Source organism: Rhinatrema bivittatum, chromosome 1, assembly GCF_901001135.1.
Source record: "Rhinatrema bivittatum chromosome 1, aRhiBiv1.1, whole genome shotgun sequence".
In the NCBI taxonomy this organism is placed as follows: Eukaryota; Metazoa; Chordata; class Amphibia; order Gymnophiona; family Rhinatrematidae; genus Rhinatrema; species Rhinatrema bivittatum.
The window spans coordinates 363,678,130-363,692,127 of NC_042615.1; the positions used below are offsets into that span (position 1 = coordinate 363,678,130).

Consider the following 13,998-nt stretch of genomic DNA (forward strand, 5'->3'; position numbering starts at 1 on the left):
GGCACCATTATCAGTTTTGGGCACTGCCTTTTGGTCTAGCCACCACTCCCATAACATTTTCCAAGGTTCTGGTGGAAGTAGCAGCAACCTTGAGAAAAGAAGGAATTCTGGTGCACCCATATTTGGATTACTGGCTGATTTCAGCCAAGTCCCAGGAAGAGAGCCGCCTGACATCCAAGGGGATCTCCTTAGGACCTCAGTTGGGTGGCGAACCTGACCAAGAGCAATCTTCAGCCTTCTCAGTCAGAGTATCTGGGGGTCCAGTTTGACATGGGACAGGACAGTTTTCCTACCGGAAGTTCGGATCCAGAAATTGATCTCAAGTGCATCAGCTGATGAACACCATACACCCAATGGTGTGGTCCTACCTACAGGTGCTGAGCTTGATGGCGGCCTCCCTGGAAGTGGTGCCATGGGCAAGGACACATATGCATCCTCTCAGTGCACTCTATCTCGTTGGAACCCACAGTCTCGGGATTATGTGGTTCGGCTCCACTTGCTGATGGAAATCTGCTCCCGCCTCCAGTAGTGGTTGCAGGAGGATCATCTGAGAAAGGGAGTTCCCTTGTCCTCTCTGGCCTGGTTGGTATGACAGATGCGAGTCTCCACGGCTAGGGGGCTCACTGCCTGGCGTTAACGGCCCGGGGCATTGGAATGCCGAAGAGTCCCGCTGGAACATCAGTTGCCTTGGGAGCCTGGGTGGTATGGCTGGCATGCTTGCAGTTCAGCCACAGGCTGCGGAATCGAGCAGTTCACATGTCTGAGAACGTAACTACTGTGACCTATATCCCAGTCGCCAGGGAGGAACCAAGAGCCAGCAAGTGTTGCAGGAAATAGAGCAGCTGTTGGAATTGGCAGAAGGTCATCTGCAGATGATCGCGGCCTCTCACATTGCAGGAAAGACAACGTAAGAGTGGATTTCCTCAGCAGGGAGAATCTGGACCCAGGATTTTGGATCACTGGGCCTTCTGTTCCTAGACCTACTGACGACTTCTTGAAATGCGAAGGTCCCTGTGAATAGACATCTCGTACTGGACTGGCTGGAAGACAGATTGCTTAATGCCTTTCTTCCATGGCCCTTGCTGGGCAGGATAATTTACAAGATCGGGCACAGGGCCGCTAGTATTACTGGTGGCAGGAGACTGGCCCAGGCGTCCGTGGTATGCAGATTGGCGAAGACTCCTGGTGGAGCTCCATGATGAGACCGCACCTTGAATACTGTGTACAATTCTGGTCGCCACATCTCAAAAAAGATATAATTGCGATGGAGAAGGTACAGAGAAGGGCTACCAAAATAAGGGTAATGGAACAACTCCCCTATGAGGAAAGACTAAAGAGGTTAGGACTTTTCAGCTTGGAGAAGAGACGACTGAGGGGGGATATGATAGAGATGTTTAAAATCATGAGAGGTCTAGAATGGGTAGATGTGAATCGGTTATTTACTCTTTCGGATAGTAGAAAGACTAGGGGGCACTCCATGAAGTTTGCATGGGGCACATTTAAAACTAATCGGAGAAAGTTCTTTTTTACTCAATGCACAATTAAACTCTGGAATTTGTTGCCAGAGGATGTGGTTAGTGCAGTTAGTATAGCTGTGTTTAAAAAAGGATTGGATAAGTTATTGGAGGAGAAGTCCATTACCTGCTATTAAGTTCACTTAGAGAATAGCCACTGCCATTAGCAATGTTAACATGGAATAGACTTAGTTTTTGGGTACTTGCCAGGTTCTTATGGCCTGGATTGGCCACTGTTGGAAACAGGATGCTGGGCTTGATGGACCCTTGGTCTGACCCAGTATGGCATTTTCTTATGTTCTTATGTTTGTCTTCCACTGTACATGGATCTGCTTCAGCAGGGACCGGTTCTTTATAAGGATCTGGCTCCATTCTGTCTTATGGTTTGGCCCTTGAGAGGGCTTGCCTGTTAAAATGTGGCTAATCCTCTGCAGTGATTGTCACTTTACTCTGTGCTCGCAAGTTCTCCACTTCCTTGGGCTTATGTGCGGGTTTGGAGTTTTTGAGGTTTGGTGTGAGAAGCGGGGTGTTCTTCCTCATTCAGTTAAGATCCCTCTCATTCTGGATTTTTTGCAGGATGGATTGAATAAAGGCTTGGTCCTTAATTCCTTGAAGATGCAGGTTGCAGCTCTTGCTTGTTTCAGAGGCCTGGTGAATGGTGTTTCCTTGTATCATCCTGATGTGGCCTGTTTTTTGAAGGGAGTGAAGCACCTTAGGCCTCCTTTGAGCTTACCAGTTCCATTGTGGAGGCTTAATTTGGTGCTGGACATTTTAATTTGGTGCTGGACAGGCTCTATGTTCCGACCACTGCGTAGCCTTTCCTTATGGTTGTTGACTTCGAGGACAGTGTTCCTGGTGGCTATATGTTCTGTGTGTTGGATTTCTGAGCTGCAGGTATTGTCTTGCTGGGAGCCATTCCTTCACTTGGCTCTGGAGGCTTTACAGCTCTGTACTGTTTCATTTTTATTTGTCCAAGGTAGTCTAGGACTTTCATTTGAATCAGTCCTTCTCCTTGCCATCCCTGGATAAGGTCAGGGATGTGGAGGAGTTTCGCCTATTGCGTTTCTTGGATGTTAAGCGTCTTGTGGTATCTGGAGATCTCTTGAGTTTTTTCGAAAGTCGGAACACTTGTTCTCCATGGTGGGAGTAAGAAGGGTGCTCCGGCTTTGTGGACTATTATATCTCATTGGATTAACGAGGTGGTTACGGATGCTTATGTGGATGCTGGAAAGCCATTGCCTACTCAGGTTAGGACTAATTCCACTAGGGCTCAGGCAGTGTCATGGGGCGTAAGTTAGTCTGTTGTCTTTCTTAGGAGGGGAAATATATGCACTCATGGCTGGGGAATTGATACCTTACCTGGATGCTTGTTACTCTGTTCCGAGATCACCCTGAGCCTTCCCTGATGCCCTGTAGGTTTCCGGGCTGGTAATGAAATCATGTTCTTCTTAGATTTGTGCATGCGACTCTCCGGTTTCCTGTCTTTTAGTGGAGCCTTTGGAATTTCTCCCCTGGGGCTATCTCTCTGTTTTCCACTGTGAATTGTTTGCCTTGGGTTGATAGACAACCGGGCGACTTGTGCTTGCCCCTGCAGTCCACTGGTCTGCTTCCTTGTGTTCTTTGCTCCTTCCGAATGGATTGTTGGGGGGAGGGGGAGGTAAAGCTAAGGTGCCCATGGTATATCTCTGTATACCTGCAGGGAAGGATACACCATGTTTTATCCATGCATTTTCACCATTTTCTGGCCAGTACTGCCTTAGTTTTTCTCATTGTCTAGGTTGCCCAAAGGGCCTCACTGCTCTGTGTGACAGGATAGATGAACCTGTTCTAACAGGTGCTCTTGAGTGAGCTTTAGGCCTATCTCATCTTCCTGCTTGGGAGTTTTGGGCTACAGGTCTCCTCGGGGATTTTCTCTTATCCCCCAAAACTCTTGACACTGTCCTGTGAGGTCAGCTAGGTTTGATGCTTCAGTAGGCAGTGTCTATTCTAGGCCCTGCTGTGGTTTGCTGCTTGTTCTTCCAAGCGTTGCTGGGTTTCTTCTGCCCATTTGGCCTACCAGCCAAACCTGGGCACTCTTCTTCAGATATTTTGGATGTCAGTGGATGACAGTTTGTTTCTGGAGGCTCTCAGGCCCAGTTTGACTGTATCAATTTTATCAGAGATGGATTCAAATCACAACAGACCAGTAGGTTCTGGAAATTATACAACATGATTACGCTCTGTTTCCAATGTTTTTATGGTTTTCCCCTGTCATCCTGCTGGGAAAAGAGAGGCTGTGAACTCCATTGTTGAGTGTCTTCTCAACTTGAAGGCTGCCATTTTAGTACCAAGAGGGCCTGGGGCGGTATTTCATTTACTTTGTGGTCCCAAAGAAAGAGGGGTCCTTTTGCTATTTTCTGAACCTGAAGTGGATCAATTTCCTGAAGGTGGCCCACTTCAGATGGAAACCTTTTGGTCAGTGATCATGGCGATGCAGAAAATAGAATATTTGACCATCTTGGATTTGATGGAAGCTTATCTTCCATTTTCAAATGCAGCACCAGCACTTCCTTCTTTTTTCAGTGTTGGGCCGTCATTTTCAGTTTCAGACTCTGCCTTTTGGATTGGCAGCAGCCCTGAGGAACTTTTCCAACGTGATGGTCTGCGAAATTGCCCAATGAGTGTATTCTCGTGCAGTTTTATCTTGATGATTGGCTGATAAAGGCAAAGCCCTTTCAGGAGAGCATCATGTCTTCTCAGAGGGTGTTCTAATTGCTACAGGAATTTGATTGGAGTGTCCATTTTCCCATGAGCAATCTTCAGGTGTCACAGAACTTAGTGTATCCCGGAGCTCAGTTCGATAGAGAGGTAGCCTGCGTTGTGACTCATGGAGCAACACATCCAGAAGTTACGGGACCATATCTAGATGTTGAGGATAGGACCAAAAGTTCAGATTCCTGGCTATCTTTAGACTCTGTGATGGTACCATGGATGAGATTTCAAATGTGTCCTTTTCAGAGGGCCTTACTTTTCCAGTGGAATCCCCAGTCACAAGACTACCCAGTGTGGTTTCTGCTTCCGGAGTTGGCCTGACAGTTTGCAGTGGTGATCGGATCGCATGCACTTTTGATTTAGGACATAGAATTAATGCCTTTGGTTTGGAGCTGATGGCTCAAAGTGAATGGACCTGATGTAGCAAGTTTGATTCATCAACCATCTTGAATCCAGGATTATTTGGTTAGTGCTCCTTCACTTTGTTTCTGAGTTGGTAGGTCTTGATGATGTCTGACAATGCCAAAAGAGCACCTGAGAGCATATTGGCCTCTCAGGTCAGGCCAGTCATGAAGCCTGCGGCATCACTTGTTGAAGGCTTCTTGTGGCCTCCGCAGAGGAAGGGAATGAGTGCTGCTGAAAATGAGGGTCGCAGGAGCAAGAAGATGAGGCAAGAGATGAAAATCAGGGTCTCGGCAGGAGGTGGTGAATATTAAGGTCATGTTGGCTGCAGGATTTGAAAATGAGGGCTATGTCAGAGGGAAGAGGGAGTGATGAGGCTGCATCAGTGGTAGCAATGGGAAGGTGAGGGCTGCAGTAGGCGTGTAAAGGTCCTGCCAGCTGAGGAAGCAGTGATAGAGGGAAGATTAGGGGAGAGGAGGACGGCTGACAGCAAGAGCTAAGGTTTGCAGAACTGAGATTCCTGGATGGGGGGGAGGGGGGGAGGAGTGTGTGTTAATCTACCGGGGGTAGGGTGAGAATTAGAATGAGACTGTTGGAGGCAAAATGATTGGGAGAGGGTGAGTGGAGAGAGACTGTTTGGGTATCAGTCAGAGGAAGAATGAGACTGGTGGAGGAAGGATGAGACTGGTGGGGAGGTAGATGGAGCTGGGTGGAGAGTAAGTTGGATGAGGTGGGTGGAAAGTGAGACTGGTGGGGATTGAGAGGGAAATGAGATGGGGTGGGTGGAGAGGGAGAAAATACTGGGGGAGGGGAGAGGTGAGAGGGTGGGGGGAGAGTGATGTTGAGACTGATAGGGATGGTCAGTGGAAGAACTAGATATCTCTCTAGTGTTACAGTCCATGGGGCAGCAATATCACCACCTCTCCAGCACTGGTAGGAAGGGGGTATCCCTGCTGCTGCACCAGGAGGAGCAGGAGGAAGCAGGGTTGGCCCATGTGACCATATCAGGAGGCAGTAGAGATGGCTCAAGGGGCCTGAAAGAGCATGAAGCAGCAGGAGTATTTTCAAGGAGTAGTGTTTGGGGTGGTAGTGTGTGTTGTGGCATGCGCCAATTCCATTGATTGTGGATTTTCTGCAGGAGGACCCTCCCTATGCTTCGGATATTTCATGATCGCTGTGTTTTTCTAGTCCTTGCCGAGGCTGTTTATTCTGGACCTTTCAGTGGAATTAGGGTGTATACTCTGTATTTTTCTTAGCCAGATGGTGTGTATACCTTTCCTTTTGGTTGGCCAGTTTTTCCTCTCTCTGCTTTGTTCTATAAGTCCTAGGAATTTGGAATTGAATTGATTTTCAGTTAGCTTGTTACAGAAATACTGGCATGCTGGTGTTAGCACGGATGTGTATAAGGAGTAACATCAGTGAGTCTATTGACCTTTGTCTCCATCTTCTCGTTGGCATGTGTAACCTGTTCAGACCTGGACTGGTCTGACTATTCAAGGAAAGGAAATTCAGGTAAGAAGTAACTTCATCATTTTGAGGTTTAGGAATATAATAGGATATATTGGTGAGTGTTAAGTCTTGCCTAAATGTTGTATTTCTAGTTACAAACAAAATACTGAGAAATTGTCAGAATAGTTTCAGATGTGATCTAGTTTCAGCCATTTAGCGTATTGAGGTTCTCCAGCTACATGTATATTCATAGAAAACTATGAAAAATTATAAATCACATTATATCCCTAGTAACAGTTATAGAAAGTACATTTTTTTATAAATGATATTGTTACAAGGCAGATCAAAACTTACTGGTATGTTCAGAGGCTTTTTTTAAATTTGTGACTTAATTGCAGATCATCATGTAAAAGCTGCATGAGACTGACTTTCATAGAAAAAAAGAAAGTAATTGTAAATAATTGAAAGCTGATTGGATAGGAGTTTTTGTTTACCTTAATTGTAAAGAGAACCATCCACATATCAAAAAAAAAGTACTAGGTGAAAGAAAACATTTTAGAGTAATTATTGCTGTTACTATTTTAAACCTCCTAATATTTTGGCCATAGTTGTAATTCTTGTGTGTGGTTTCATTTTTTTTTCCCAGGCATGCTAGTGGGCCTTCTAAAGTCCAAACAAGGCCTAATCCTGTTGGTCACAAGTCTAAAGTTGCACAACTATACCATTCAGCTTCAGGTATGATTGAAAGTCATTGTCTCGATATCTTGTACTTAAGGTCTTATTTGAAATATTCTTGTTAGAAACAGGCTATGAGTGCAGGGCAGATATGGTCTCAAGGTTGACAGTCTGCCAATTTCCTTTTCCTTCTATATCTTCTTGGTCTCTGATTTTACCCTTTCTTTTCCATTTTTATGTCCCATATTTTTTGAATTGATAAAGTTTTTCTTTTAATATCTGCATTGGTAGGCTTTTTTCTTCTTAATCAGATCAGTGAAAAAATAGCTGTCTGCCGCAGGATAGACTTAAAGTTCCTAGATGTATTTAATATTTGGTCATTTGTATTTAAGCTTTTCCCAGGCTCCCTGAATCGCCCCTTTGCCTGTTTCTGCGCTCTCTGTAATTCTCAGACCCCAATCTTCCTTACTCCAGCAATTTTTCCCCAGAGCCTTGGCGTAAAGCAGTAAATTTTTATAAATTTATCTTGAAATAACTAAGCACTAGAGACTGAGTACTGGTTTATTGGATTTTTGACAACAGGACAACATATTTTGCTATGTTCTCATCCTTGAATCATTTTTGAGTCTCACTTGCTAGTAGGAAGGACATGTATCACCACTGAGTAAGATTGTCAGAGTTCAGCTATTGCTCTTAAAATGTTATGTATTGAACGACAGATCAGGCTATTAATCCAGTTATGAGATGCAAGAAATGTAAATTGAAAGCAGATCAGTCACGTTCCATTTTTAAATAGCTGGGCGCAAAATAGAAAATATATATGAGCTAGATAGGTATAAGAACAATGTTTTGATTTTCTTCTGCAGCAGTGTGAGAGCCTTTGTGAATGCACTGTCTGAGCACTACAAATGTATCTTGCATGATACTATGCCACCTTCATGATTGAGGTAGCTTAAGATCACCATACTGACCTATCTGATTCTTAGGTTTGTTTTGAATTTATGGAAAACAGAGTTCAGAAGATGGCTCTTAATTTCAGGATATTCATCCAGGGCAGAATGTCTGTGTAGGAAGGTGGCTCATGTCTCCTGAGGCTTGCATTTATCTCCATTGTAATATACTTTGGCCAGATTCCATTTCTTTGTTTACTGGTTTGATTTTCTTGATCTCTGAGGAGGCCAAGACAAGTGTAATGGAAGATAGCTAGCTATCTGCATATCTGCCTGGATTCTCATGAAATCCAGTTTACATGACTACCTATGTTGGTTCCACTTCCTGCATGTTAGAAAGCTGAATGTGACATTGGAACTTTTTCTATTTTGAGGAGATGCACATTTTTAAATAGCCCGATTCTTAAATTAGCAAGACTGTGAAAAAAGTGTAGCGAGATCTGCTCTTGTAATAAGTTGGTAACTCTTGTAGGTTAAAGCTCCTTTGTTTCTTCCTTAAACACAGGGAATTGAAAATAAAAGCCAGGGAAAGAAGTTCTTAAGCTAGAAAAAAATTTCTAAAGCCAAGCAACACAGACAAAATCTAACAGCACAAATGGCAAACAGTATATTGGCAAAGTTAAAATGCTAGCATATGATTCTTAAGCTTTTAACAGCTACTAAAGAGAATTTCAAAAGCTAAGCAACACAGAACTGGGCTCAGATGATGTCATCTATATGCTGGAGCATTTAATTAGTTCTAATGGTCCTGGTGAAAACTGGATTTTTTTGTAAGCTGTGCATCTAAAGAATAGGACCTATGGTTTTGAATATTCTATACTATATTTCTGGATTATTTTTGTTATACAGTAACATAGTAGTTGATGGCAGAAAGAGAATAACTAGCCTGTTCTGTCTGAATAGTTAATCTTGTCAACGTTTCCAAGGAAATATATCCCTTTTGCCAGTCAGAGCATAATCACTTTTCAGATATCACTCCTTTCTAAGGCTGTTTTTGCCATTGTCCTTTGTATCCCCTTTGGTAGATGAACGTGCAGAACCCTTTTTTTTTTTTTTTTTACATATTCATTTTTTCTCTTGCCTTGTGCACGTAACATTTCTGACAATTTACGGTTAGTTCCTCTTCATCCAGCCAGACCTGTCCAGACTCATAGTTTTATGCTTTCCTAACAGCAGATGGAGACAACAGATTTGCTGATATCGCCCCTTATAGGAACCTTTGCTGATCTCAGCCTGCCAGTATTTTGTTTCCAGCAGATGGTAAGCAAGCATCCCATTCCGAGAGCTGTGACCAGGCCTAGACTGGATAAATTATGGGAAAAGCAGAGGCTGCTCCTGGGGCGACAGGCCTGCTGGTCTAATGCGCTCCAGTTGATCAGAGGCTTCCAGGGGAGGTATTAAGGTATGCTGTGTGGGGTGGAGTAGGGTGATGTGCCATTTTTCCCTAGCCTTCTAACTGTAGCCTCATCTAGCCATTTGTTTCCAGGATTTCTGTGAAAGACCTGTGACCTGCTAAATGAAAATCATTGCTTTTTAAATTATCGGGGACCAAGTTTTAAATGTCCCTTTAGATAATTGTGAGCCTTTTTGAGGGGGTCTGCCTTAATTTAAAAAAAAAAAAAAAAAGTGGCAAAAAGTGTGGATTCTGGACTGTTGCGGCTTTATTAAAAATTGGGGAAGAAACAATTTTACTAGCCTTGTCTCTTGGGTGCGGCTGAGTCTAATAATTAAATAGCCTTGAAACTGGTGATTTCCAACAAATCTGTAAACACATATTGGAGTATAGCTTTGTTCCATAGAGGAACATAATGGCTCCAAATAAGTGCATGCCAGGGAAAAGATTTTGCTTGATTATCTCAACTGTAAAAAAAAAAAAAAAAACCCTCCCTCTCTTCCTACCTACCCCAGAGTTTGCTGCTTTTATATAGTCTTGCTAGGGTTCATAATTACAGTAAGTTATAACCAAGTACTTTGCGGATCTCTTACTAAAGGTGTTCCCTATTAAAACAAATTCATAAAATGAGTGTTAATGTAATAACTGTAGTGCCTTTGCTAATTCCAGTTTAGGCCTTTTAACCTGCCCTCTCCCCCCACAAGATTCAGATACCGAGGAATAAGTAGTTTATATTGAGCTATGGTAGGATAAGACCTGTGATCCAGAGACAGCCACTCTGCTCAATCGTGCAGCCAGGATATTCACATACCCCCCCCCCCCCCCCCCCAATTTTAGTGGGCTCTGGTAGATTAAGACCTGTGACAGACAACCTCTCTCAAATGATAATATAGAATGTCTTTTCTATATTGGAAAATGAAGATGCACTAATAATGGAAACTGAAATATCTGAAAGGAAAGAGGGTAACAAATGCACACAGAAACCCATAACACTTTCAAGTCATAACGCTCCTTGTTCTGAGAGACTGGCATTAGAATTACTAATTTGGGGACTCATTTTGAGGTGGACACAATAGTTAAATGAAGAAAGTATGGAGTCTAAAATCTGTTATCCATCTGGAGATCAATGACCTTGCTAGAAATGGCATCCAAATACTACAGAGAGATTTCCAGACTCTGGAAAAGCAGATTGGTTACATAGTGAAGACTGTTGCCTATTCATGGAGAGGGAAAAGATGGCCTACATGTGTCCATAGCAGGAAAGAAGATCATAAGTGGAAAATTCAGATCATGTCATAAGGCATTTAAACTAGAGGATAGAGGTGACAGAAAGAAGTTGGAATGTTGAGCTCGACAAATTCAGGAGATGGATGGAGAAATGAAAAAAAAAATATCAGCTCAGTAGTCTACTTTTAAACAAAAGGGCAGAAAAGGTGATCAGAACAGCAAGCCAAGAGAGAAAAGCTGGAAGGCTGTAAGCACAAATGCTCGTGGTCTGGGCATTAAAACTACAGATCTGCAGACCCTAATGGTGGAGTTGGATTTGAATATTGTTGCTATTACAAGGTATGATTATAGCCTTATTGGGCTTTTAACTTGTTCAGAAAGGATAACAGTAACAGAAAAAATATCTGAGCACCAAAATGCAGGGGGCATGGGGAAAGGAAGAACATAAGAACATGCTATACTGGGTCAGATCAAGGGTCCATCAAGCCCAGCATCCTGTTTCCAACAGTGGCCAATCCAGGCCATAAGAACCTGGCAAGTACCCAAACACTAAGTCTATTCCATGTAACCATTGCTAATGGCAGTGGCTATTCTCTAAGTGAACTTAATAGCAGGTAATGGACTTCTCCTCCAAGAACTTATCCAATCCTTTTTTAAACACAGCTATACTAACTGCACGAACCACATTCTCTGGCAACAAATTCCAGAGTTTAATTGTGCGTTGAGTAAAAAATAACTTTCTCCGATTAGTTTTAAATGTGCCCCATGCTAACTTCATGGAGTGCCCCCTAGTCTTTCTACTATCCGAAAGAGTAAATAACCGATTCACATCTACCCTAAACAGTTCTCTTTACTGATCCTCCACAGTCAGCGCCCCCCCCTCCGCACCTTTCCACCTCCAGCGCCTCCCCACCTCTCCTTTCCCTGATTCTCTGGTACGCTACTTTTCCCTTCCCTGAATCCAGCTTGGTACCCCACGACCCACGAATTCTTAGTTAAGATATCAGTGTATCAACTGTATAAAGTTCTCTCCCCCCACATCTCTGCCCCTTTTGCTCTCCTAGCCCTGCAAATATCTGTTGTATAATGCCCCTTTGCATTTATTTCCCTTTTTGAATTACCTCTTTGTTATGTTTTGACTACGATTAGGTTTTTTGTTCTTTATATTTCCTTTTATCAGTTCAATGTAAGCCGGCATGATGTGCCTTACGAATGTCGGCATAGAAAAGCCTTTAAATAAATAAAAAAATAAATTAAATACCCGTTCTAGACCTCTCATGATTTTAAACATCTCTATCATATCCCCCCTCAGCCGTCTCTTCTCCAAGCTGAAAAGTCCTAACCTCTTTAGTCTTCCTTCATAGGGGAGCTGTTCCATTCCCCTTATCATTTTGGTAGCCCTTCTCTGTACCTTCGCCATCGCAATTATATCTTTTTTGAGATGCGGCGACCAGAATTGTACACAGTATTCAAGGTGCGGTCTCACCATGGAGCGATACAGAGGCATTATGACATTTTCCGTTTTATTCACCATTCCCTTTCTAATAATTCCCAACATTCTGTTTGCTTTTTTGACTGCCGCAGCACACTGAACAGACTATTTCAATGTGTTATCCACTATGACGCCTAGATCTCTTTCTTGGGTTGTAGCTCCTAATATGGAACCCAACATTGTGTAATTATAGCATGGGTTATTTTTCCCTATATGCATCACCTTGCACTTATCCACATTAAATTTCATCTGCCATTTGGATGCCCAATTTTCCAGTCTCACAAGGTCTTCCTGCAATTTATCACAATCTGCTTGTGATTTAACTACTCTGAACAATTTTGTGTCATCTGCAAATTTGATTATCTCATTCGTCGTATTTCTTTCCAGATCATTTATAAATATATTGAAAAGTAAGGGTCCCAATACAGATCCCTGAGGCACTCCACTGTCCACTCCCTTCCACTGAGAAAATTGTCCATTTAATCCTACTCTCTGTTTCCTGTATTTTAGCCAGTTTGCAATCCACGAAAGGACATCACCACCTATCCCATGACTTTTTACTTTTCCTAGAAGCCTCTCATGAAGAACTTTGTCAAACGCCTTCTGAAAATCCAAGTATACTACATCTACCGGTTCACCTTTATCCACATGTTTATTAACTCCTTCAAAAAAGTGAAGCAGGTTTGTGAGGCAAGACGTGCCTTGGGTAAAGCCATGCTGACTTTGTTCCATTAAACCTTGTCTTTATATATGTTCTGTGATTTTGATGTTTAGAACACTTTCCACTATTTTTCCTGGCACTGAAGTCAGGCTAACCGGTCTGTAGTTTCCCGGATCGCCCCTGGAGCCCTTTTTAAATATTGGTGCTACATTTGCTATCCTCCAGTCTTCAGGTACAATGGATGATTTTAATGATAGGTTACAAATTTTTACTAATAGGTCTGAAATTTCATTTTTTAGTTCCTTCAGAACTCTGGGTGTATACCATCCGGTCTAGGTGATTTACTACTCTTCAATTTGTCAATCAGGTCTACCACATCTTCTAGGTTCACCGTGATTTGATTCAGTCCATCTGAATCATTACCCATGAAAACCTTCTCCATTACGGGTACCTCCCCAACATCCTCTTCAGTAAACACCGAAGCAAAGAAATCATTTAATCTTTCCATGATGGCCTTATCTTCTCTAAGTGCCCCTTTAACCCCTAGATCATCTAACGGTCCAACTGACTCCCTCACAGGCTTTCTGCTTCGGATATATTTAAAAAAGTTTTTATTGTGAGTTTTTGCCTCTACAGCCAATTTCTTCTCAAATTCTCTCTTAGCCTGTCTTATCGATGTCTTACATTTAACTTGTTTAACTGTTTAAAAGAAAAAAAAATACACTGGTGTGGTCTACAGGTCTCCAAATCAAGACAGAAGAACTGGATAGAGACCTGGTTGAAGATATTTAAAAGGTGGGAAGGAAGGGAAAAGTATTGCTCGTTGGAGATCTTAATCTGCCTTATGTATATATTAGAGTATACCTGCTGCATAATCTACAAAAAGTAGCGAGATTGTGATGCTCTTAAAGGGGATCTGCAAAGACAAATATTAATGAGGGATAGTGCAATACTGGACCTAGTACTCTCAAATGGAGATAGTATCTCTGTGTGGGTTGGTGCCAGTTTGGCACAAGTGATCATCAGACTGCATAGTTTGATAAGATAGCCAAGAGGGAAGGAAGTCACGTGAAGATCAAAGTCCTTAATTTAAAACATAAGAACATGCCATATTGGGTCCATCAAGCCCAAAAACTGTTTCTAACAGTGGCCAATCCAGGCTACAAGTACCTGGCAAGTACTCAAACACTAAGAGGATCCCATGCTACTGATGCCAGTAATAGCAGTGGCTATTCTCTAAGACAACTTGATTAATAGCTGTTAATGGACTTCTCCTCCAAGAACTTATCCAAACCTTTTTTAAACCCAGCTACCCTAACTGCACTAACCACATCCTCTGGTAGCAAATTCCAGAGCTTAATTGTGCATTGAGTGAGAATTCTCTCCGAGTTTTAAATGTGCGACTTGCTAACTTCATGGAGTGCCCTCTAGTCATGAGTGCCCTCTAGTCCTTCTGTTATCTGAAAGAGTAAATAACTGAATTT

At 42.7% G+C, this 13,998-nt stretch overlaps 1 protein-coding gene across 4 annotated transcripts in view; it reads left to right on the forward strand.

Annotated features, from left to right (window-relative positions):
- CENPC (centromere protein C) overlaps nucleotides 1–13,998 on the forward strand; it is a 526,811-nt gene that overhangs the window by 266,980 nt on the left and 245,833 nt on the right. For all 4 annotated transcript variants that reach the window (XR_003856588.1, XM_029600831.1, XM_029600842.1 and 1 more), the window contains exon 4: nucleotides 6,763–6,851. Coding sequence is in view for 3 of the 4 variants with exons in the window: in XM_029600831.1 (XP_029456691.1) it covers nucleotides 6,763–6,851 (89 nt within the window). In the remaining variant the exon portion in view is untranslated. The remainder of the gene's footprint in view (nucleotides 1–6,762; nucleotides 6,852–13,998) is intronic.